This window comes from Ceratotherium simum, chromosome 2, assembly GCF_057802395.1.
Source record: "Ceratotherium simum simum isolate JZ-2026a chromosome 2, ASM5780239v1, whole genome shotgun sequence".
NCBI classification, from domain to species: domain Eukaryota; kingdom Metazoa; phylum Chordata; class Mammalia; order Perissodactyla; family Rhinocerotidae; genus Ceratotherium; species Ceratotherium simum.
This window is the reverse complement of record NC_141901.1, coordinates 5,806,530-5,832,332: the sequence shown is the minus strand read 5'-3', so window position 1 is coordinate 5,832,332 and position 25,803 is coordinate 5,806,530. Positions and strand designations below refer to the sequence as shown.

Sequence of the window (25,803 nt, the reverse complement as noted above, 5' to 3'; positions counted from 1 at the left end):
CCATCTTTGGTGTTCCAGTCAGTGTCCTGAGTCCTGACCCAGCTCTCGGCCTCAGGGTAGGTGGAAAAGGCCAAACTTCCATATGAACTAATGAAATCACGTGGTTTGTCTTTCAGGTTCAGTATTTCTTCAAGATCTTGGATAATTAGCAGTACAGAAAGTACAGAAGTCCCAGATTGGGGCATTTAGACAAGAGTGAATCACGCACATGAGGAATGTGTTCATTCTTTTATTGTCCATTGTTTTAACCTGACTGAATACAAGATCAACAAGAGCACTGTACTCCTGGCAATTATTACATGTTAGAACATGGATTTTGCACTGTAGACAACATTTAACACCAGTCTATGGGGTACTGCATTGCTTTTTATAAAGTCCAAAATAAAGATTTATTTTCAAACAAGTGACTTTGGTTTATTTCATACATTACACTTTTTCTTGCAGAAAAAAATAAAATTGTACAACTGCATAAATATAAAATTCTTCCACCATGAAAATGGTTAAAACATTCATAAAGACACAGCACCAGCATGTGATGCCTCCAGAGAAAGGAAAAAAGGAAAAGAAAATGTACATTGCAAATTAATTAGCCCTATCACCAGCCAAAGTGACGGGCGATCCAGATCCCATACACAGCTCAGAACATACTAGAGGACAAGGGAAGAGATGAAAGACAGCATTCAGTATCAAGCACAACACAACCCATCACCTTTGTGTGTTTTCTGTAGTGTCACTTAAAATTTAAAGGGCAGTTCCCCCATGACAGCCCACCCACCCCGAACCCCAGGAAAAAAAAAGAAAGACCTAACACCACAGGAAAAGACTATGGAGTGTGTTAAAAATGCTCATTGATGGGCCATTATCTTTGAAAGAGCCAAACCAAAGGAAAAAAAAAAGTACCATGCCAGTTTTATTCCCATTGAATATTTACACCTTGGACAGCAAACCTTGCTCACATAAAAGTAGAAAACAGATACGATAAAACATGGCTTGAAAAATGACCAGTGTGTGCACCTCTAGTACTGTATACTAAATAAAATACACAAGGCAGCAATACTTAGGGGCCAGAAACACTGCTTACTACAAGTCAGTCATGGAATCATAATTTACAGTAAAAATGGGCACATCCCAAGGCTCAATTTTTATTTTTCTTTTGTCATTTACAGTAGAATAAATATTTTGTTGCTATTGCTACACTTTAAATTTACATTCTAACCTATTAAATGCAGAAAGCTAGTGTAAAGCATATAGATTAAGTGTAGGTCCCATACGTATGACAGTTTGTTCAAGACTAGTAGGTTTTTGTTTTTGTATCTTTTTTAACTTTTTAAATGGCTAGTGGGGAAGATTTGTGCTTGTGATCAGCTCTTAACTTCAATTTTTACATCAAAGCGTCCCTGAAAACGGTCTTTGTCACTGTACCCAATGTTTTCACCGTACGCCTTACACTCAATGCGGATTTCAGTGTCCATGGTGAGGTTGGTGAACTGTACGGCCAGCAGGGGCTGCAGGTACTTGGGCTGCAGGAGCTTGCCGTAGTAGGGGTAGTACTGCAGAGGGAACCCAGGGTAGCCGCCCAATCCAAAATACTCCACGTTTCCAATCTTTTCCTTATCTTCATCGCGCTAAAAACCAGAGGGAAATGAGACTTTAATGGCTCGCGTACAATCAGACTCTTGATCCCACAGCGGAGTCTGCAAACTCCTGCTGGAGGGAAACCAGTCATGCTCTGACATGGCTGGCTCCAAAGCTACCCTCAGGGGTAGGTGAACATTAACCATGGGAGGACATGGGTACAGTATGTGACACAAGAGGAAACAACACACACTCAGTCCAATCCATAGCGGCCGTGAGAAACGGTCCTAAAAGGAGGCTACTGTCCTTGCACAAAAGGCCAACCAAGCATTTCTCCCCACCAACACCACTTCTAGAAACACGACCAACACTGAAAGTCAGAAATCACTGGTGTTGGCCCAGCGGATGACAGTTCCAGTGAGATTATCTCCAAAGGTTTAACTATTTGCCTCTCATTTTCCTGTGTCCATTTCCTTGCTTGGTACCACCATAAAACAGGACTGTTTGCAGAGTCCCTTTCTTTCTTCTGCCCTCTCTCTTGAAACAATCCTTCAGGTACCTGTTTTTAGATCTAAAGGGAACACATGCTGATAGTTACCTTAATCTTTCAATATCTTTTAAAGAAAAGCCAGAAACACAAATTTTTTTACGTGATATTGTCAATTAAAAAAAAAACTGTTGGCCTCCAATGTTTAACACACCATGTGGGCCAGAGAAGCACTGGTGTGGGCTAGTTTACCTCTCAGTTCTAGAACCCAATATTCCAACTGATGAAATTCAGATATTTCAGTTCCATGTTCCAATGGGGAAACGGACATATGGTTTTATTCTTGTTATATCTTTCTGTTCTTTTAACAAATTTTACCCAGTATAGCTACAACTCAATTACTGAAACTAATTCCTAGAAGCAATGTTTCTTGTTTCCCATATGAAAGTTTTACCTCTAACTTAAAATAATCCCACTCATTCTCCCTCTTCTCCACCGCCTCCCCCCCGAGTAACTCTAAATGTCTCCTTACCTTGCCAGTGCACTGAACAGGCAGGACATATGGATTATACTTCATCACTGGGTAAGTATCCAATGACTCATTCTTGGGAGGCTAAGAATAAAACCCACATTGGTCAATAATTTGTAAATAATTTTTTAAATTTCTGAAAAATAAAACTAATCTGTAGCCCCAACAAGTACACGTTGGTCACAATAAGTCAACTACAATAACAAAACACTTGGGGATAGCAGAATGAATGATTCCTCTAACCAATCTACGCAAGACCATGTTGTGGTTTTAAAAATAAGTGCCCAGGTTTTGTGACCACTACAATTAGCTGTGATGCAGCCCAGTACTAAATGGAATTTCTAATGGTAACCCATTATAAGCTTTACCCCAGGACACTGAAAAATAAGAGCCAACCTAGAAATAATGCTCCTCGTTTGCTAAGATTATAATAATTAGATGGAAAAGTTGGTTGACATTTGTCTTTATAAAACTTAGGCTTTTCTCCTGAGCCATGAATAAATAATGCCATCCCTCCCTTTCCTTCAAGCATGCCTTCTTCAAATAGGCTTGCTCTCTTTTTTTGTGAATCTCCATTGGAGGCACTGCCATTTAAGGAGTGTTTCCAACTCTGTTAGGAAAGTCAAATATGTAAAACAGGTAAAGGTGGCACTGCCCTAAACGAAGGGGTCTTATGAAGGGGTAAATCAACTGAGGGACCCAGAGTACCCTGAAAAATTCCTGCTGTAGTGAAACATCCAGAGCCTGCCTTCCTACATTCCTGGCTCAAATCTACCTCAGAAAGAAGTGTGATGAACATGTTTCCCTGGAAGACAGCCACTTGCTTACTCATATCAGGAGAGCACGTGAGTCTTCACATGAGATGTGACACACAGTCTAATCAAAGTCAGATAAAATGGACAATTCTCTATGTCAGTAAGGAACTAGTGTTTTTTTGGTACTACTCTTTATTTTGGAATATAAGAAAATGATCATCTAGATTTGACTCTCTTGGAACTTTCTGCTAGCAACCGATTTATCTTTAAAAATATGAGAGAAAATGCTTATTGATAGAGAAGTTGCCAGAATCTATCCTCAGAGAGTGAGGAAACAGGCACGTCAAGTGAGATGCTGGGGTATGGTACTGCGATCAGACACAAATAATTCCAGCAACAAAACAGCTGGGGATTTGGGGTGGGGTGATGAATTAGGAAGTGGCAATGGATAACCAAGTGGAGATCAAAGAAAAAACCACTGAAAAGAAAGCGTAGCTGAATTCATCACTTAACAGATTATCCATCCCTACAGATGTGGGAAGAGATGTGACTCACAATAGACTAGACGGACTGCCTCTGTGGGGTACAGATATCCCTCGATCGCTATGCAGAGGAATTATCAAAAGTGAGGGATTCAGAGAACAAAGATTAGGATTAGTCTTCCTTTGGACACACCACACCAATCCCTTTCATTGCTAAATAGCTGATTTATCCTGGTGAAGCATTCCCTGGCAATATGAATATCAACTGTAAGTGTGATATAATGGTTCTCACCATTTTTCTTCCATTATATCCTACTCTTAAGTGAAAAGAAGATTAAAATTCTGTTGAGAGGTACATTAATTTCTGTAGGAGATCCATCAAGCCAGCCAGCCAGGCAACCATTTTTGCCTCTGGTGGCAGTAAAGAAGTTCTGATGCATCCTTCAGTTAAGTTAATAAAACTTTTCATCTCTATATCGATTTTCTTTTGAAAATATTGTTCATGGGTAACAAGCATTGTGGAAACAAATTAATAGCATACAATAGAAAATTAATGAACAAAAGAGCCAGATTCCAGAAATGAAGTGAGTTTGTTCATACACCAGTATACTGCAGTCAATTCCTATCAGAATTGAAAACTACACTCATAATGGCAATGCCTACATGGGCGACTGGGGAACCTGCTGGAAGAAGCCATGCTTAAGGGAAAGGACTGCTTTATTTATTCATGACCCAAAGGAGAGAAGGAAATAACCAGTTTTATAAAGGCAGAGATAATACCAATACATTTTTCCTTCTTTTAAAGAATTACTATCATCTCACCAAATGGTGAGCCTTGGCAATTTGCAATTTTTCAGTGATCTCAAGCAAGGTTTACCCATTATAAGTTGCAATAATATCAAAAGCCAACAGCATGGTATTCCAAGTTCAATCTAGATGGTATTCAACTTCTAATTTTGCAATGAAATCTTCATTCAGCAAAAAAAAATTGTTTTTTCAGATTATCAGACAATGTTTTAAATACTCTGGCTCCGATTAGATTGGTGGTTACCAGAGGGGAAGGGGGAAGGGAGGAGGGCAAAAGGGGATGATTAGGCACATCTGTGTGGCGACAGATTGTAATTAGCCTTTGGGTGGTTAACATGATGTAACCTATGCAGAAATCGGAATGATGATGTACACCTGAAATTTATATAATGTTATAAACCAATGTTACTGCAATAAAAAAATAATAAAATAATAAAAATAAATAATAAAAAAAAATACTTGGCTCCAAGAGTACTAAAACCAGAGTATGACTATACATACATGCAGGTAGTTTTTAAATTTAGAAGTATCTTTTTCTATTTTTACTTGGGAAGAGTTTATACAATAGAAACTATTATCTGGATACTGAGCAGAAGTATTGAGAACAGCACCACAGGACTTAGTTCAGAATTTGGCTTTGCCACTCAGAATTTCTCTAACTTTAGAAAATGAGATTAATGACCTAAATATAAGAATTTCAAGGTGGGCACAGAAGTTTTCAATGTTACTCTACTGATTGGGCTTCAAAATCGTCACTGAGTATACTTTAGAACTTCCTTTTATTCTCTTCTCATAGCAATTAAGTACTTCATCCAAAATGTGAATGGCTCATCTAAATTCTATGATTTAAAACATTACTTGCCTTAGGTTTGAAGCCCAGAACTCGGTTGAGCTTTATAATGACACATGGTTTGCCCTCTTTGTAGCCATAAGTTTCATCATTTATTCCAGAGCAATTTCCCAACCACTCAAGCTTGAACCTGCAGACTTTTCGCTCTCCTCGTTCATTGTTAAAGTCTCCTCGTTCTTTGAGTTCGCTGGGCACACCTGGAAATGCAAACACCATTTTCACATTGTACCAACAACTCCCTTAGCACCCCTGAGAGAGGAAAGGGAGCTCTCTTCCTTGTCACAATTCCCTATGCTAAGACAGTGTTGTTCTGCATTCAACGCATTGTCTGAATTAAGCAATGATTTCCAGCAAGCCATCTCTTGTCTCTTCACTGATGTTGAAAAGGTATTTTACCAAAAGCAACAGCTGATATATGACCCCACACCAAGGCTTCATAGTATTTGATGATCAGCACACGATGTTTGGTCTCTGGCAACATTTCCCTTCCTTTAAATAATGGATGACTCAGCTCTTCAGAAGACTGAAAGGAAAGTGGATCACTCTTCATGAGTAGCATCATATACGAGGGTCAACATCAGCTTAGCTCAATAACAGGGACATTATAATTAGACCACAAATTAAAAGGATTGTCAATAATTTTCAGAATTCCAAGTTTTTTGATCAGAATTTCCTGTAGCCATGCCCCTAATTAGCATGTTAAACAGGCAAGAGTTGTTTTTTTCCTTTTCAACCACTATTCAAGGTTTTTCTTAAAAAAAAAATTTTTTTTGATGGGCCGGCCCCGTGGCGTAGCGGTTAAGCGCGCTCCGCTGCTGGCGGCCCGGGTTCAGATCCCGGGCGCGCACCAACGCACCGCTTGTCAGGCCATGCTGTGGCGGAGTCCCATATAAAGTGGAGGAAGTTGGGCACGGATGTTAGCCCAGGGCCAGTCTTCCTCAGCAAAAAGAGAGGAGGATTGGCAGATGTTAGCTCAGGGCTGGTCTTCCTCACAAAAAAAAAAATTTTGAGATTTTGCCTTTTCAAGCTGTGAATTCTTATAAGCATTTGTCCACCGGAGAAATTTTATCGTAGTATTTTTGATTCATATCATAAAGCCAGAAAAAGAATGAATATAGAATTCAAAGTTAATACAAAGCACCCTGTAGGAAATTGATGCAAATACAATAATTTATATAAATTTTTAAGTTCACAAATTAACTATATTCCCTTCAAATGGTAAAGTACCTCAATTCAGTCCATCTCCTATGAAGTAATTCACCCTAATGATCTATCATATGGGCCTTTTAATTACTGCAAAGTAAGATGAAAACCTCATTTAAGTTCTAATGAGAAACATTCAGTGAAAATGTTTCTTTTAAATTACTAAATCTTTTCAAAATGACTTAAAATGGCAATTCACCCCATACTGCAGCCAAGCAACAGTCTGCCATTTACAGAACTGGAGTTGCAAGTGCTTGAATTGAATCAGAAGGACTGATATCACCTAGTAACTCAGAGAGGAATCCTGTTTGGGTGGGTAGACAACATAGCTGGGAAATTCACGCTGCAGGCAGCAAGAAGGAGGATGTGTATTCATTTCAATGGCTTAATGAACTAAGGGCCATTCTTTACCATTCGTTAGTCATTTCCTTATCTAAATGCTCAGCTGCCTAAGACATATTTCATTACCTATCTCAATCAGGGTCTTTATTTTTTATTTTTATTTTTTTTGTGAGGAGGATCAGCCCTGAGCTAACATCCGTCACCAATCCTCCTCTTTTTGCTGAGGAAGACTGGCCCTGAGCTAACATCCATGCCCATCTTCCTGTACTTTATATGGGACGCTGCCACAGCATGGCTTGACAAGCGGTGCATCGGTGTGCGCCTGGGATCCGAACCTGCCAGCCCTCAAGCCGCCGAAGTGCAGTGCGCGCGCTTAACCACTGCGCCACCAGGCCAGCCCCCCAACCAGGGTCTTTAAATGTACCCTGACCATGAATCCTCCTTCATCAGTATCAGTGCAGTTACAGCTAATCACACCAAAGGGTCATTCGGGTGAGAGGAGCCCTGTGCTCTCTTCTGCAGAGAGAACTGGGAGCAGGGGCCAGGGGGAGGCAGAAACCCGGAAATATAAGCAATTGTACTTCTCAAAACCAATGGCTGTAACAGAACCAAAACCGTAATTGTGGTCTCTAAGTCTGAGCAGTAAAAAGCAGAGGTATCTGGGAGTGTTTTAAAGGAAGACACCTTTCAAATGCAGGTGACAGTAATACTTGAGGCTGCATTGTTTCTTCCACTGCACCCAAGCCTAAACCATCAAGTCTTACTGTTTTTTAAAAGAAGTGTCCTCTCAATATGGCCAGAGTTCAATCTTGTAATTATTTCAGGAGTTTCTTTCAATCATTAAATGACAAATAGAAACAAGACATAAGAAGTAACCAACCACAAACATCCAAAACGAGTCTACTTACTGCCACATTCTTCAAAAATCATGTCATCCTTCTGGGCAGAATCTTTGTACTTCTCCAGGAACCTGACTATGTTCAGCACATATGCCTCATAGCTCTTGGGATCATTAGGACGAAAGGAAATTTCAGTCTTTTGGATCTGAGGGATCTGTGTTAATCCTGGACCAGGAAAAGAGTTAGAAAAACAGAGAGAATATCATTAGTGAGAAGGCAGTCAACCAAGAGAATGCAAAAGCAGACTCTCCATGTACAAAACATACTGTGCTAATCCTACCTGGCTAAAAAGAATGGGTTAAATTCTGACTTATGAAATCACTTCTCTGGCATTTAGATCTAAATGATATCATATATCATTTAATTTCCCCAGCAATATTTCATGATAGGCATTATCTCCATTTTATGAATGAAAACACTTCTTGCACAGAAAGGCTAAGTACCTGGCCCAAGGTCACAGAGAAAGTGGTAGAACCAGAATTCCAACACAAGTATGCTGGACTCCAAAGCCTGTTATCTTTCCAGAACTCCCACGTGCCCGCATTCAAAAAAGTGCATTGCCAGCTAGCATTTTGTGCAGGTGGCTTTCCTTCCCTAACTGCTTGTAAGCCTTTGAGCACAGAGGTCTTCTTTTACACCCCTTTTTGTCAATTAATTTATGACCATTACAAACTCTGCGAGACTCAAGACTACTCGACAGTGATAGTCCTCTGGATCTTTTAACCTAAACTGGAGGAACATGGGATTCCCGTGCAGTTCCCACTCCTACTTTCCATTCCAAAAGTAAGGGGTTATTTTGTGCAAGTCAAGTGCCAGCCACGATAAAATTCACAGTATCTGTACCTTGGACTTCCACTCTGTAAACAACTTTTTAGAATCTTTAATTTCCAAAGCCTCTGCCATCACAAGACTTCCGATAGATATTTGAACAATACTGCACAGCACTATCGAGGGGCAACGGGTGGAGAATCAATCACACTGCATTCTATTCTAGGATTGCCGGGTAAATACAGGATGCCCAGTTAAATATGAATTTCAGATCAATCACAAATAGTTTTTATTTGAAACATACTTATATAAAAAATTATTTGTGGTTTACCTGAAGTTCAAATTTAACTGGGCATCCTGTATTTTTATTTGTTAAATCTGGCAACCCTATTCTAATCCCACTCCTGGCCCTGCCCTCTGTGTTGGGCACCCAGGCAGCTCATCACCACAGCCCTTCAGAGCACTTACCGCACTCTCACCTGGGGCTTGTTAAACAGGCAGCCTCACAGGCTCTGCTCCAGACCTGCCCCAGCCTGATCTTTAAGGATGGGACTCAAGAATCTCCGTTTGACTGCTTGAAAAGATCTTTAGGCACTCTCGGTTTGAGAACCACTGCTTTAGGGAATGAGAGTGGCAACGGAGACGCAGATATGAAGACAATGACGTCACTAAAGCAGAAGGGATGACTAGAAGACAGTTAACTCGAGGCAGCACCACTGGTGAGGCTTCAGAACAGGTGTCAGTAGGGGCTGGGCTAAAGGGATGTTATTTTTTCTAGTGATTGAGGATGGCTTTGAGCTTCCAAAGCGGTTAAATGCTGAGGGGGGCCCAGCCTAGGGGGCTGAATGGGCAAGTTCTTCCCTTCCTGCAGTTCCCCAGAGGAATGGGAAAGATGGAGATGAAGACAAGAATGTGAGGGTCTGGAGCCAGGCAGTGGGTTGTGCAAGACAAACTACTTTAGGGGTGACGTTAAGGATCATCTCAAAAAGGATGATGTAGAACCTGAGGAATTCAGGGGCAAAGCTGTCAAGACTGAAGGAAATGAGTGCAAGACGAGGAGCAGAATTTGCTCAGAGAAAAATCTTCAGTTAAAAATAAACAAAGGTTACTACAGTTAAAATTTTTTTAAATGCTCATAAACTATAGAAAATTGTTTGTATGACTAAAGCAATTTAAATATACCCTGAACAGGGCCAGCCCAGTGGCACAGCAGTTAAATGCGCGCGCTCCGCTGCGGAGGCCCAGGGATCCCCGGTTCGGATCCCGGGCGCGCACCGACGCACCGCTTGTCAGGCCATGCTGTGGCGGCGTCCCATGTAAAGTAAGGGAAGATGGGCATGGATGTTAGCCCAGGGCCAGTCTTCCTCAGCAAAAAGAGGAAGATTGGCACTGGATGTTAGCTCAGGGCAGGTCTTCCTCACACACACACACACACACACACAAATATATACATATATATAAATATACTCTGAACAATCTTTTCCTACATTAGTAAGTCAGAAAATTGACATTATGATCATTTCCAGAGCAAAGAGGCAATATAATACGAATGGATAAATACCTGCAAACATAAAGTAAAATAAACAAAGGTGAGCAGAAGCTTCCACTGGGATTTCATGCTTGAGGCAGTATGGTAAATAGGGCTCCCCACTAAATGGGGAAGGCCAGCGAGGGAGGGTCATTAGGAACGAGGTAGGAGTCGTCAACACGGCATTTAGGTGAAGGTGACTTGCCTGGACCTGAGGGAAGTGCAGAGGCAGGCCCAGAGCCAGAGGCTTAACAGAATTCAGGAGGATGAGGTGTTTTTCTAGAATAATCCTGGAGTCAGGAGAGAATGGAGCCTTGAGGGACATTCACCAGAGAAGGACCACTGGGAGAGCAGTGCACAGGCAGCCAGACAACTCAGAGGCAAATGCCTTTGAATCTGTCAGGCAGGAGGTCTGCGGGAACCCATTTCAGGTATTTTGTGTGATGGGGGTGGGGGTAGGGGACTGAAATGGACTAAGAGAAGATCTGTGTTCCTGGGGTTAAGCACGGTTTCCAGACTTGGGAAAGAGAAGGCAGGAGAGAGGTGGACTGACAGAAGGGTGAAGATGAGGTCAACTGTCAGAAGCCAGGGAGCATTCTCTCCTAACCTTCAGGAAGGGAGGAAGGTGGGGAAGAACCGGCGGCTGACCCAAGGGACACCAGCATGATGCGTAACAATGATGCCAGGCATGGTGCATCAGCAGAGCGGGTGACTCAGCAGAAACCAAAATCCTAACAAAACAACAATGAGCCTGGTGTGAGATGTGGAGAGTCTCACCCAACGAGCTAAAAAGAGGCGAGTGAACCGAGAAGGTGGTGTGGAGAAGAAACATGGTAGACCTAAACTGCAAGGGGAGTGCCACGCACATCAATGGCCCCTGTGGCGTGGCTTCAGCTCTCCTCCCTGGCAGTCAGCCTCTCACTTTCTGGCTGCTTCCGCATTCTCTCTTCCAGTGGCTGCTCAGGGTTCCATCTCCTTGAGTTTGTGTGAGAACAGTGATGTACTGCTCGGATTCTCCCCGAGAAAAGGAGAGCAAGAAGAGGTGGGATTATGCAGAGTGCTTTTCATTCCCCCCTGATGCCAAGTCCAGGATCCCCACTATTAAAAGAGACCCCCAAGCATCAGCTCCTCTCATCAGTGCTCTGGGCTCTTTCCTAACAAAAGAGCTATGGTCAAACCTGAGTTCATGCTTATGCAGAGACTTACACAGCCTTTTTTTTTATTAGCAAGCACCTCTGCTGTTAATCATCTAAGATCTGATTTATGGAAATAGTAGATATTATTATTACATGCACAATGGTACCACTGGCCCAGAAAGGAGTTATACACAATTGGTCTCGCGTCTCTCCAGACAGAGTAAAGAAGAAACAATGAAAACCAAGTAATGGAATCACACCAATCCCCACCTGAGAGCCCGAATCCATCAGTGAGCCTGGCTCACGATCTAAGCCCAGTCAAGCCTGGATGTTAGCATGTGAGAGAAATGCAGATGGAAGATGCTTGAAGAAGCTTGACTGTGTTCTGTACAGAGAGGCATCAAAAACTGGTGAAAGCGAGAATGCAAGAGGGGAAATGGACAGTTACGCACTGGGTCTTACACAATCCTGGGACTTGCCAGCTGGATTAGACCTTGGGCCAAAGTCTCTGCCTGTCTTTTCATTTTAAGTGATACAGAACGTTGGTAGAGGAGGAAGCCCAGGATGACAGATCAGCCCAGGAAGTTCAGCCACACCTAACTCTCTTCTGTAGGCTAACGTTTCCCTCTGGAGCCTCTGAAGGGTCTTGAAGGTGTAACTATCATAAGCCTCAGAGACCATTCTTTTAAGAAAGCCAATACCTGACCCGAATGTTTCCAGAAAAGAAGCAAAATAGTTTGGGTTTAAGTCATACAGTCAGCTCGCCTCTCTAAATCCTCACCTATGGAGCACATACAGACACACGTAAAGACCCAGGAGGCCGCCGCACAGTCAACTGCGCCCACTGCCTCCTTGGTGCGCTCTTCTGCTCTCCGTCCTCACACTTCTGGAAGGTCTCTCGCTCTATTGCCCATGGCCTCTGCCTCCTCTCCTCTCTTCTCTCTGTCCAGAACCTGCTGGCCTGAGAAGTTCTCTTCCTGGAAGCCACCAGAGACCAACCCCTGGCCTGTCTTGTTCTGGATAATCTTAATTAGGAGAGTTCTCCGATGAGATCTGCTCCAAACCATTAGGAAAATTCCTCTTCTCAAAAGTAATTTCTCTAAAGCAATTAGATACTTACAAGAGGCAGATGAAGGACCCTTGACCTGATATCTAAATCCTTTAAATCATTTACTTTACATTATCAGTACTAATGGAAAGGAGACAGAGAGAGGAATGGGACTGGATTTGGCAACTTCCTTATTATTTTGAGTCCACACACAGATTCCTCAACGAGGATGACACTCTCCCAGGCTACACACACCCCACCTTGCTGACTGGCGTTTCCACACTAGACTGGGTACTTTCAGCTCGTCCCTCTCCACACTGTCCACTCCTTAAAATTGTTACTTATCCCTTTGCACGAGGATGAGCTCTGTTGGTGGTGGTAACTCCCAGAGGCCAAAGATAGCAGAACACCCAATCACCGGCTTGTGGTTTCAGATTATATTCCAGGAAACAGATCTAACCTTTTGCCTCTCCAGTCTTCTGACCTTGAATTGACATGAATCATGCTGGGCTCTATACAGCTTTGCCCTGATATGACCATTTGGCTTAAATTACATATTGATTCTTATTTAATAAAGCACCTAAAAGGACTGAAGTAATAATCTGGATATCTGATTTTAAATTATTTGATTTTTAATGAGTACGTCAACTTTACATAAGATTTGGAGTCAAAAAAAAAAAAAAACCCTTTGGCTTCGCACTTGCTTTATAGAGTTACATTTGCCTCTTTTTGGTCCCTCACCTCTTGAGAATCAAATAAGGAAAACACTCAATCTTTGGCTTTAGTAGGTGTTCATAGCAGGAGGGGGAACCAGCAAGTAAAAGAGGAAGGGAAAGGAGAGAGAAAAGAAAGAGGCTCTTCATTAAGAAAGAAGTACTTTGTTTCCCATTAGGTTTATAATGTAGTAAGTTTATAATTTCTCAATCTACTTGTGAGTTTGAAGTATTTAAACTAGAATGCAGCCGTTTTAACCCTGTAACCGTTACTCAGCTGAATCCCAAAGCACAGACGCTTGTACCTGTCATTTAATACATCCTATAAATCACTAGACCAAATACACATCATCTTCCATAGATACCTCCAGGAGGGCACCCATATGACTAACAAGAGCACAGGAGGCAGAGAGACACCCACCAATGTAGCTGTGCATACAACACCTACACATCATGTGTCTCCTGTGTATTCCAAGTTGAGAAGTAATTTCCAATTAAAAAAGAAATTGGGGGTATGATTTTATACACAGTCATACATATCTGTGTACACACATATACATAAACGTATACATATATATACATATACACAAACACACACACACACTTTCCCCCTCAAGTGCCACTAAGATATTTATGGGTTTTGTTTTTGTTTTTAATTTTTATTTGACCTCTGCAGCACTAGTATCAATTTACCTAACAAAATACAGAGAGGGCACAGGCAAAAAGGTGCCTCTGTGCTTTCCGGCAACTAGTTACCTTTGCCCCACCTTGTGCCTCAGGCTCAGCTTTTGACTGTGACCTGGGATCAGTGGAGTCAATGCCCCTGCCTCCAGGCAGGGTCACAGCCACACTCTCCCCACACCCAGAACCTGCTCCCTCTGAAACGTCCTTGAAAGATGAGTTGCTGGACCCCCTCTACAGCCTCTTCACATTCAACAAGCTTTGGTGTATGGAAATCTTTCCTTCTGTCTGAGCTGAATGCCACAGACTCTGGTTGAAGGCCCTTCTCAGCTTACGGAATTACCCTTTATCGTCAGACTTTTTCCTGTAGTTGTATACTCATTTTCAGAGGAGCAGAGAATTATTTAGTTCAGAGGATCTATCTTAAAAAGTGCATATAATTTCATAAAGACATATCTTTGATATTTTGTATAGCTTGTAATTGTTCATGTTCCCAATAAAATAAAAGGTACCACTGTTATAATGAGAAAATATAAACAGCCAAATCCTAGTATTTTACGTTAATTATGCTTTTTTCTCCAAGGCCAAACTGAAGAACAAGCACATATAGTATATTTGACTTGTCTAGATACAAAACATAACATTTGCTAAGTGACCAAAGCCTGAAATAAGATACCATATTATACATGATATTTGATGAAGTCTATTCATGCATGTATGTGGGAAAAGACGTACTATTCTGGTTTGAAGCCACTACATAATACATCCCTGTTCCCCTTCATCTCCCCAGCTTCTCTTTAGTCTTGTCAGCGTCAGATGGGCCCTCAGGTCATGAGACTACTGGGATGAGAGCACTGAACAACCACAGACATCAACCAGTCCACCCCCATCCTATTTTACAATCTAGAAATGGAGCCATGAGGCTGATGCTGTTTCCATGACCACCTTCTACAGCAGAGCACCCCCCTTGGGTAAGCAAAGCAGGAAAGCCCTAAATGAAGCTTCACAGGTTCAGCATTTCTTACCCCACCATTCATCCCTCCAGGGAATTTGTTATCTTGTCCTATTTATCAGAGGGCTCTGCTCTGCTTACTCATCTAAAATAAGCTACAGAGGAGGACCCATTTTTCTATGCCTCCAAGAAAGTTAGTCATTAGGCTTCCTATATACCCAAGAGCTGACGACTTAGTTGTTATCTTTGTCTTCATGGGGAGATGAGTTGTTGAAGCCCAACAGTGAGGCTGGGGCACACTGAGTGGTAAGAACTTGGAGTCTGCCGCCCTAAACCCTTTACCAAACCAAGTCTGGGCAGTAGCTTCTGGAAATCCTAACTGCCACCAGTGCTAGCTCGTCCACAGCCTCAAACTCTGGGGGAGGCTGCAGGGTCCATCTGAGGGTGGGAGGAGAGGAGGATCAGAAACATGAGAGGCAGCTGGGCTGGAGAGCACTGTGTATATCATGTCGGCTCCCAGATCACAGATCAATCGAGTCTCACTGGAAATAGCAGAAAAACACCGAACTGGCATTTGAAATAATTGCTCCCAAGTACAAGGAAGCCAAATGTTTCCAATTCTCCCTTTGAAATTTAAGTGAAAGACAGTAATAGGAGTGTGATGAAGTTTGAAAAAAAAGAAGCAGTTCTGAAATCCACGTAATGACTCCTCAAGAATTTTGCTTAATCACGCTGAGATTTGAATTACAACGCCTTGTACCCTAATGGATTTTAAGACAAGATATATCCCTCGCACAATCAAGATGAAATCAAGATGGCTGGTGGTGCCAGTGTCGTCTGCTGGTCCTTACCCACATTATCGTCCCTCCTTGATTCTGGTTCCCATCTCACCAACTATACGACCCTTTTAAAATGAATTCTTCCAGCACCGAGCTATCTTTACTTCAAAGCAAAACCAAAAGCCGCCCACAGCCTTAGGAGGAAGAACAGGAGTAGTACACATTCATACCTGCTCATCAGGAAGCAGGGCAGTTGGGACTGGCCCCTGGACCCACAGGTTGACACCCAGTGACCTTCATTTCATTCCACTGCTGCTAAGTGAGCGTGGGGCGGGGGAGGGGCAGGCGGGTGGCAGAGACTTTTCCATTACAGCACAGGGCCAGCAGCAAGGAGCACAGGGTCAAATCGGGGACAGGGCTGGGGAGCGTGCGTGTGAGTGGAGTGTGCGTGCGTGTGTCTGCAGCCCTCTCCAGCACGGCAGACAGCAGTGTCTCTCTCCAGATCCAACAGCATTAACGGGAGAAGAGAGGCCTCTGACCACCGCTGACGACCTTCCTGAGGGGCTCTCCCCTGGAGACAAGTGTGGCCGGGGCTAACCCAACAAGGGTGGGTATTTTAAAGGGAGAGATTACAGAACAAATACAATGTCATTTAAATTTACTTAAAAATTTTTTGAATGTGTTTCCTAATCCAACTTCTCCCACTTTTCAAGAAAAACTAAGATCCTATTAATTTCATGAAGATGTAAGTGTACGAAGCAGCCCTGCTCTACCACCTAAAGCTCACAGTGCGGGAATACTCAATTCAGTCCCCCAGGAAGTAACTGCTTCCAGTGTGGCGGGACTGCAAAAATGGAGGTGGCTGGGGGAGCTGCCCTGTGTTTCACGCCACTATAAAGTACCATTCACTTTACACATATTTATCATTTAATCCTCACAGGGTATTATTCCCATTTTACAGATGAGAAAATGGAGGCCTAGTGAGGTTAAGTAGTGCGTGGACTGGTGGGGATTGTGTTAAACTCTGCAATCCTTGCTTTTCCTTCTCAGCTCAGCTGTACCGTGAATCTACCTGTAACAGCTTAGGATGATCTCAGGGGCTGCTTTCATATTTTGGTTAGGCAATGTGAAATTGCCAATAAGCAATCATTTTTGACCCACAAAAATAGCAATTTAATATGTTTCAACCTAATATCTCAGCTGAGGCTCTAGCCCTGCAGCTTCCAGGCCAAGTAGGCAGATCGGTTCCAATACCCCAGAGCAACAGGACTTTGTAAGGAATATCATACACCTCGAAGGCCACCACTGCTCAGGCCAAGACACTGGACATCATCCATTTTTCCTTAAATTTCACTTCCATTTTGTAATTTAGTCCTTTCTCTCAGACTTTCACGTTTTGCCTATCAGCTTATCCAATATTATAGACACAGAGGCCCAAAGGGACTGCACAATTCCCACTGCTTAATTTGGTCACATTCACCATTATTTAGAAGAGATCTAATTACAAGGTATTCCAGCGTGCAAAGGGCAGTCAGAACCCAGTCAGGCTGGCTTTGTATTCATGCCTCAAATCAGTTAATAATAGCATTAATAAGTCTTTAAATCTTTAAATGACATACCAAGTCTTTTGCACTCACTAGGTTCATTTGACTTAAATATACGATCTTCCCTCTTTAACTTTCATGAAAATAGAGGCTTAGGATATTAAGTTGAAGCCCCCAAATTGCCAGGGCGTTCTTCCACGCATTTATTCAGTCTGCAGCCTGAAGGAGTAGTTATTGCCTATCAAAAACACAAATTCTTAAGATCTGCTCTGAAAGATGCCAAGAGGAGAGACCACTTAGAGTCCCCCAGAGCACTCAGAGACAGTCCACGGGCTGCACTTCTTGGCAGCAAGTACTCTGCCGACCAGGCCTCCTTGCTCGAAGACCACTCTCATTTTCAAATGAATGTCATGTCCCCTGGAAAGGCGAGGATAAAGGGGAGCTTGGCATAGACTCTCCTGGCAAGGTAATGGGTAAGGAGAGGAGGAAAAGGAGAGACGGAGAAATGACAAAGAACCCAGGTGACAGGACAGGGATGGAGGACTGAGGAAGCACTTTTCCTGTGACTTAGACCAAAGGATAGGAATGCATATTTCCAAGATGAGCCACCGGCATTCCTCTGGAGAAGCCACAGTTTGTCGGGTCAGTCCAACTGCTGCAGGGGCACTAAATATAGGTGCTAAGAATGTGTCTTTTAGGAAGGGGCTGGAAGGAACGGGAGGGGAGGCAGAGAGAGAGGGTGTCAGAAGGACTGAGCACCTCGGCCAGATTTCCAGGCAAGGTCATTTGCAAGTCTCTACTTAAAAGGTCTGGCACTTGGGCTATTTCTTTGTGAAAGTGAAATTTCCCTTTCTGCAAAGAACATGAAGAAAATGTTTAATTTTATTAAAGGCTGACTCTCCAATGTCAAGGACCATTTTTTAAATCTAAGAAATTAAAGAAAATGCTTGCCTTTTTGGTCACCTTTGACTTCAAATATAAAGATTATTATAAAATAGCATCATGATTGAAGAATAGCTTTTAAATGGAAAAACAACAAAATAAAAGGTCTACACAAATTTAAATTACGACTACTAATGCTACCGTACAAAACTCCAACAGATGAGGACATGAAAAGACACCCCATGCTTTACTGCACAAAAGCCAGCATACAGCACGTTTATTTAAGACCCTACGTTTCTCTGAGCTTCAACCTTTCCATAGACCCATCTCTTTCAGGAAATAGTTGCTGGCAACTGTGGATTATTAAGCAAGTTTAAGTCATTTTATATACTTACATGTTTTCTTTTTCCACTTCCAACATCCCCTAGATCTAAATTTATCTGGAAATGTTTAGGGTTTTTCTTACAGTAGAGGACTATTTGACTTGGGACTAAAAGACAGTGTTTGCCATCTTCATATTCTGAAGATTTTCTTCCAACAGACTTTCCCACACCCAAGAAGGAGGTGGCCTGGACAAGTCTGCGACAGGCAGTCACACTTAATCAAGGCTGCTCAGTGCCACAAAGACAGCCTCAAGACTGTCACCTAGACACAGCTGTTACTGAACTGTTGCCCAGGGAAAGTGGAGGCGCGACCGTCATTGCCACCCCCAGCGGCAGCCTCAAGGTCACTTATGAAGTGAGAACCCGGAAGTTATGCCACATTTCCTCTCTCTCGGTCCTCCCGACAACGACTTTTAGAAGAGCCAGACAGCACAATCACAAACGGTACAATCAGGTCTGTGGCTGCTCGGCTGTCTCGTCCTCTGTCAGTGCCAGGCGCCACGGCAGCAGGCCCTCCCGGGCTCAGTGACGGGTGTGGACACGCACAGCTGCACGGTGCGGGTCACTCAACACTGACCTCCGAATCACAGCAGGGCACCCACGGGGCATGTTCCTGTGATAACCTCTTCGTTAACCCACCTTTTCAGAGCTAAAAGAGACAGTTAATTAAATGCAAAGTGGGTCCAGAAAGGCAGTAAATACAACTCCGATTAAACAAACAGGTGTAAATATTGAGAAGTGAAGAGACAGTGCCTTTGTTCAAGGTCAAACTGCAGGCCAGCAGCGGCGGGAGAATGGACGCCTGCAGGTACGGCTCCTCCCTGTGAGGAGTGGGCCATTTCAAAGCTCCTCACCATCCCTCAAAATAAGTTAACCTTTCAGAACAGGAGCCAAAGTAGTTTTTTAAAGGATTTATCGGAGTCATAGTCCCCTCAAGAAAGTGAAAAACGTGTGTGAGAGCTGGAAAGGCCCTGTAATGGTCCCACTGCCCAGCCCCTGGGGCGTGAGGGATGAGGAGACAGAGGCCATCATCGGAAGCCACAGAGTGGAGGCGGCAGGCTGACGGAGGACAGGGCTCTTCCCCCCACCCCCACCCCCACCCCCGCAGAGCAGCGAACTAAGGTATCTGCAATGCTGGTAGGAGATCTGGCTGCAACAGAGAGAAGTTCCTGTTTTTCCTTTACAGGCTTGATTACAGACAATTTTCATAAGAAATTTTTCTCAATTGAAAAAGTGAGACCCATTTCACCTCTGGAAGAACTGAAGTTATTCACGTTCATTTTACCTGGTGGGGCCACTCGGTCCTGATATGTGGGCTTAAATTCACTGATGGTGAGCAGCATCACTTGGATGGTTCCGATGAAGATGCCAGCCAGGCAGCCATAAAATATTACGTAGAACAAAAGGATCTTAACTGCAAGGAGAACAAACAGAACACAGGCTGTGAGGCCGGCACATGCTCGGAATGCAGGTCTAATCTTCCCAGAGATGAATGGACTTCCCTCCTGGCTTCCCCTCCAACCGGTGTCTTCAGAGCTTCCTTCTCCAACACCAATCAAGAGGGCAAGCCTCACTCCCAGACAGCGGGGTAAAAATGAGGGGATGGGCAGCCCCCCATTACAGTGTGTGTGTTAGGGGGTGGTTAAGGGTAGGAGGAATGTTCAGCTAGAACTAAGATTCTTTATAGAAAATAATTTTATTCTCTAAATAAAAAAAAAAAATTGTCAGGAAGATCACCAATAAAATCCAGGGCTGTGTCTGTACGCTTATGCAATGCATTTCCAATATGACAATATACTCCCCTAGAGATGGAAGTTTTCTTTGCTTGCTTATCCCTTGACATTTCGGTACCACAATCCAGGCTCTGCTGCCTCTCCCAACCCTCACATGCCTGTGAGTTTTCATGCTGTGAGGAGCAATGAATGCCGAGAAACTGTGTGAAGCTCTTCAGCTCTTTACCATCACCCTGCCGTGGATCTGTACCACTGACTAAGCACACGTCTTTCCCTTCAGAGGCACCAAACAAGAAAAGAAAAAAAGGAAATGCTATAGTAAAAATGGCGAGCACATTTTTATTTCATCTTCTGACTGGACCCAGAATAACGACTGACTCAATGGGCTGCATTTTCTTTTCCCACAGTTAACAGAATAAGAGGACGGAGGCTGAGTGAGCTGGAAAAGGAAAAAAAAAACCGAAAACCAGAAAATGCTGCAGCTCATAGACTGGAATGAGGCTATCAGTTACTGGTTTACAAGGATTATCTCCCCGATTAGCCGCATAGTAACAGGCTGTGCTAGGCATCGCCCGGCAGCCCTGCACCAGCCCAACAACCCAGCGGGAATGCACAAGGGGGACGGACAGTGCACCCGGAGGTTATCAGTCTGACACATGACTGCACAGAGGGGCCTTAGGTGGCTTCTAACGGCGTCCAGAGCTCATGCACTAAAGGCTAGGGTCCTTGGGAAAAAGCTACAGAACAAAAGTATTATTGAAAAGAAGTGTCTGTGTGTATGGTGGGGGAAGTGGGGCGGGAGGGGGACACAGGTGTGGGAATTAGCCAGGCTGCCCTCTCCTTACATTTAAAAGCCCAGCTTTCCTATCTGCAAAGAAATAGTTCAGAGAAATCATGCTCTAGAGTTGTTAAAACAAGCAAAACACATAAAACCACACCAAAATGATTAATCATAATTGTTTTTTCTCCTCTATCCAAAAAAAAAAAAACAAGGGAAAAGGCAAAGATAAGGAAAAATGAAAAGATTGTATAATCCGGCACTCCAGCCGCCCAGCTCTCCCACTGCCTCCCGGCAGGACAAGAGTTAACTGCCGCATTCCGTATCCAGGCAGCAGCAGGCTAATGCAGGCTGTGACGTCAGGAGATCTGGAAAATTTTTCCAGTGAATGCTCCTCAGAGGTGCGAGAGTTGGTGTAACAGGGTCAGGAAGAGAACTGCTGTAGCCTCTTTTTATTGCCCTGCCTGTCTTGGTGTTCTTAGCTTGACCACATTTGGCTCTTCCAACAACCAGAGCATTTTCATACTCACTCCTTTGACTCCAGACACCTCATTCTAACAACATAAGAAGGTACGTAATTGAGACTACAATTTAAATACAAATTTAGTAATGGAAAAACAAGTCATTTTGCAAGCATATTGATGAAATTTAAAAAGATACAGCCTATCTATTCTGCCTGACACTGTAGCCTATGAGAAGTAAGGAATTTTTCTCTTTTGCACTGAGATATTACTTAGCAAAATCTCCCCAGTTGCTGTCGTGAGGTCACGTGGTCAGAGCGGAGCAAGCAGGTCTGGTGGGGCCTGTGCAGTGGGCTCACTGACACACAGGCCACCAGGGGCTCCTCAGAAAGAAAAGCTGACAGACTGTACCACCTGGGCAGGGCTACCCAGAGGATAAGCTTTAGAGGCATTTTCTTCCTTTTAAGCAATTTTTCTTCCTTTTAAAAAATACAAGTAATATAGAGGTTTTCCAGTTACAGGAAAAAAAAATGAGTACCCTTCAAAGAGTCATAGGCAGAAGGAAAAAATGGCATCTGGGCCAGCAGTAAACATAAAAACCTACCAGCTCCTGTATTAACTTAATAAAAAGGTGGAGAGCACTAGGTGACCTGCGTGCTGCGATTTCTCCAGCAGGTGCCAGGCGAGGCTCCTGCGTCCATCTTGGTGAAAATCTACCTATAAGCAAAACTGAGCCAAGGGCAACCTGCCCTCGTCCCAAGGGCACCCGTGTTGGGCCCAGGGCTGGGAAGGTGGCATTTTCTCCACAGAAGACAGCAACAGCTGCCACTTTCTCTGCCGAAGAGGCTCTGTCATTTCTTACATTGCCAGAAAGGAGCAGACATATTAGCACAGAACAAAAACTGGATTTTTAGCCCAGTACCTGCACCTTGGAAAATGGAAAGAAACGATGAGAAAAGCACACGAGTCCTGGGATCTGCATTCATAAATCAGTGTATTCGCACCTTGCTGGATGTGGTATCAAGACCGATATTAACACTAATATACACACACATGCTCTCTCATATGGAAGTGCTGCCCCATTAAATGTCGGCTTAAAGAACAAGTCGTTCCATACTGCCTTACCCTCTAAAGCAAATATTATTCTGGAATTGGAATGAGGAAAGAAATATATTTTATGAGAGGAGAAAACACTAGAGGGCAAATTTCACAATATGCCTGGAGTCCGTCAGTGCAGCCCCTGGCCCACGATGAGGCTGGGGTCCGACCACCAGGAATCTGGGAGGGGGGGGGCCCATTCCACAGTGCACCCTCCAGGCCTCATTCAAGTTACCAGGAGTTGCTAGGAGATGGCCCTGGCTGGGAGCTGTTCACTCTACACACACCCTGAGTTCTCCAGGTTTTCCCTTCCACAATAAGAAAACAGAGAGCTATCTTTATGCTTGAGAAACGATGGCAATAATTCCACTGAAGAGCATAGTCTCCCCTAAATAAAATAAAATATAAAATACAAGCTAAAAGCCATCATTTTAAAGATCTACATTTAACGTGGCTCATGGATACCCATGCTTCCTAGTAACACCTTGGAATGAGGTTTCACCTTGACTAACCTTGAAGTGTGATGCATTATTAACCCTTTGCTTTTCAATCAATAAAGACCCACTATAGGCTGCATGTTTGCTCTTCACACAAATCATATATTCCAGCTTCTTCCATTTCAAAATGTCAGCCAAGCACTATTTCCCTGACTCATCCTCCTGCCGATGCCCAGAGATCCTCCCAGTCAGGAACACCGAAGCAGCCCCTATCCAGGGCTCCCTTTGGTGGCTGCAGTGGTGTTGCTAGTGGTGTCGACGGTGATGAGAAGGATATTAGAGAAGGAGGAGGGGGCAGTGATGCAGGAGAGGGGAGTTCCCTCCCTCTCTCCCTTCCGCAGTCACGACTCTTATAGATTTGCCTACAACTCTGCCCTTCAAAATGACCTTTTTCAAAAAAACATGTCACCCTTCCAGTGTAGGGAGGTGGAAAACAACTAAGGTATCTAATTTTCAATGGCGGGCAAAATGTGCATCTAACCAAGCAAGAGGCTACCCAAAATCTTAAAAGATGAGCTGCTTCAGCCTTTGTGCCCTTTATTCCTCAGCCTAACCCTTCACCATAATCAACCTAAGCCACTGATTCTGCATGTGTGTAGACAGTGAAAACAACCAGACTTTGCCATGTTTCGGAGCCTTCTGGGCCATTTCTGGGCTGTGATGACTCCAGGGCAGGTCACCGGGGTAAACTCTGGGCATCGCTATGAAATGCTGCAGTGTGGACGGATTCCCCATCCCCCGCCTTTTGAGGTATATATTTAGACTAGAAAAAAGGTGCTATAACACGCAACCTCTCCTGCATTAGATTTGATTACCCTCATGAGGCTCACAGCCTCAAAAGAAAAAAAATTTTTTTAAGGACTTGGGACATGACTATAGAGTCACCCAGAGCTTGACCATTCCCAGGATGGAAGGGCTCAAGCGATGCTAGGATAGACTGCAAATTACCAAGACAAACCCCCTACAATATACATAACCCTCTGCCTGGGGTGCTCCCGCCCCCAGCCCGCGCCCATCCTGGGGACTCCGCATTCTGCACAGGATGACAAGCCCAGCCTGGCGCGATCCGAGCAGAGGCCACCACCCGGTCCCCCTCCACCCTCGCCAGAGCGGCGCGGTCCGCAGAGCCTGCGCAGGAGATGCGCCGCCCGGGAAAGACAAGGCGCTGGGGGCGAGAGCTCGGACCCCGTACTTACACCAACTGCCACCGGTCCTGCCCAAAAACTCCTTCTTCTCCGAGTTCCAGATGAATTTCTTCCAGCTGCCCTCCTCCTTGGCTTTTCCGCGGGCCATGGTGGCGGGTCAGCAGCTGCCGCGCGTGCTGACGGTGAGTGACTGCGGCGTGCGCCCTCGCGTCCTCCCCGGCTGCCGGTCGGCGTCCCGGCCTGGCTCTCCGCAGGCGCACCCGCCGCCGCCGCTGCGGTTCTCAGAGTGCCAGACGCGCGGCGGAGCAGCAGAGGCAGGAGCAGGACGAGGGGGAGGCGGCGGCGGGGGCGGAGGGAGGAGGGAGGGACCGCGCAGGCTGGGCGGCTCCGAGCCCCGCACCTATTGGTGGGCGCGCGGCCGCTCGCGGTCTGTCTTTAGTCCGCCACGCGCTCCTCTAGCCCTTGGGGGCTCGGGGGCTCTGCGAACCCGAAGCTGTCACTCCTGCTGCCACTGGGGACGCGTACTTGGCGCCTGCCTCCTGTGACCTCTGCAGAGGCAGGCAGGGGGCAAGAGAAAGTCAGAGGGAAGGACGGACCAACTGACCGCGCGCCCAGCACGCGAGCGCACACCACGAGCCGAGAAATTGGCTGAGCGCGCGAGCCCTACCTTTACTATATACCGCGCCGTGGCGGCCCGGGGCCACGCCCACTAGCGGCACGGCTGGCCAATCGCCGGCGCGGAGGGGCGGGGCCTAGGGCCCGAAGGGGCGGGCGCGGGGCCGGCACAAAGGATCCGCCGCGGCGACGGGGGCGGGCTGGAGATCGGGGACGCGGAGAGGGGCGGGGGGAGCGGCGAGGAGAGCACGGGCAGCGCGGCGCGGCCCCCTTCTAGCTCCGGCTGGGCGCGAAGCCGCCCCTTCCGTGGTGGGGGCCTCGCACCTGCGTCGCCCCGCACCCCGCAGACGCCCGGGGACCCGGGTCCGGCTGTCCTGATCCAGTCCCTCCCGCCAGCCTGCCCTCGCCCGCGCGCTCCCGGCCTCCCTCCGCTGCAGGTCCACCCCTTCGAGGCCCTGGCGGAGTGGGGGAAGGTCACTCCGGGACGCCAGAGAGTCGGGGACTCTCTGCCCCGCTCCGCCCCGCCTCTCCGCTCCTGCACCTGCCGCCCCCTTCGTGCTCCCCGCCACTGCGGTTGCAGTTCCGGCCCGTCCCTCTCCTTCCAGGCCAGCCCAGCCGGCAGCCACGGCTCCCAACTGCCCGGCTGTGTTCTCTGTGGGCGGCTTGAACCACCTCAAGCAGGACAATTGCCAGACCTACCCAGGGCGGCAACCTGGAACTGGGGCTGAAGGGGTAGTGGGTGTAGGAGGCCGGCCAGCCCCCAGTGAGTCGTCCCGTCTGAAAACAGTGGCACGGCATAGGCGGCTCACACCAGTCTAGACCCCGGGTGACAATGTCTGCATGTGACCCAGCCACCAAGGACTCTCCTCCTCGGAGTTGATGGCTGGTATTCTCGCTGAAGGCTTTTATGCCCCCTTGAGGGTACCGACCACTTTGTTCTGCTGTAAATCCGCGGGGCCAAAAGGGAGTCGGGAGACCCGGCACAAATGGCAAGCCGTTGGAGGGCGGTCCTGGGCATGCCGTCCCCCTTCCCATCCCTTATACCCTGTTGCTGAAAAGCCAAACTCCTTAATTTCATCTCCCTCCGCTGAACTCCTGAGCAGTTTACACATCCCTCTCTGGGCGGTGACACA

General features: G+C 45.4%; 2 protein-coding genes across 4 annotated transcripts in view; one reads left to right on the top strand and one right to left on the bottom strand.

The window, feature by feature from the left end:
• NME7 (NME/NM23 family member 7) overlaps window positions 1-403 on the top strand; it is a 216,475-nt gene extending 216,072 nt beyond the window's left edge. For all 3 annotated transcript variants that reach the window (XM_087437797.1, XM_004425068.3, XM_087437784.1), the window contains exon 12: window positions 117-403. In XM_087437797.1, the coding sequence (XP_087293923.1) occupies window positions 117-149 (33 nt within the window). In that variant the 3' untranslated portion in view covers window positions 150-403. The remainder of the gene's footprint in view (window positions 1-116) is intronic.
• Window positions 214-24,677, bottom strand: ATP1B1 (ATPase Na+/K+ transporting subunit beta 1). Its single transcript, XM_004425067.2, has 6 exons — window positions 24,107-24,677; window positions 19,629-19,757; window positions 7,939-8,094; window positions 5,498-5,682; window positions 2,595-2,675; window positions 214-1,625 (listed from the first exon to the last, which is right to left on the bottom strand). The coding sequence occupies exons 1-6, from the start codon at window positions 24,201-24,203 to the stop codon at window positions 1,362-1,364; spliced, it is 912 nt and encodes a 303-aa protein (XP_004425124.1). The 5' UTR covers window positions 24,204-24,677; the 3' UTR covers window positions 214-1,361.
• Window positions 24,678-25,803: the final 1,126 nt, after the last annotated feature.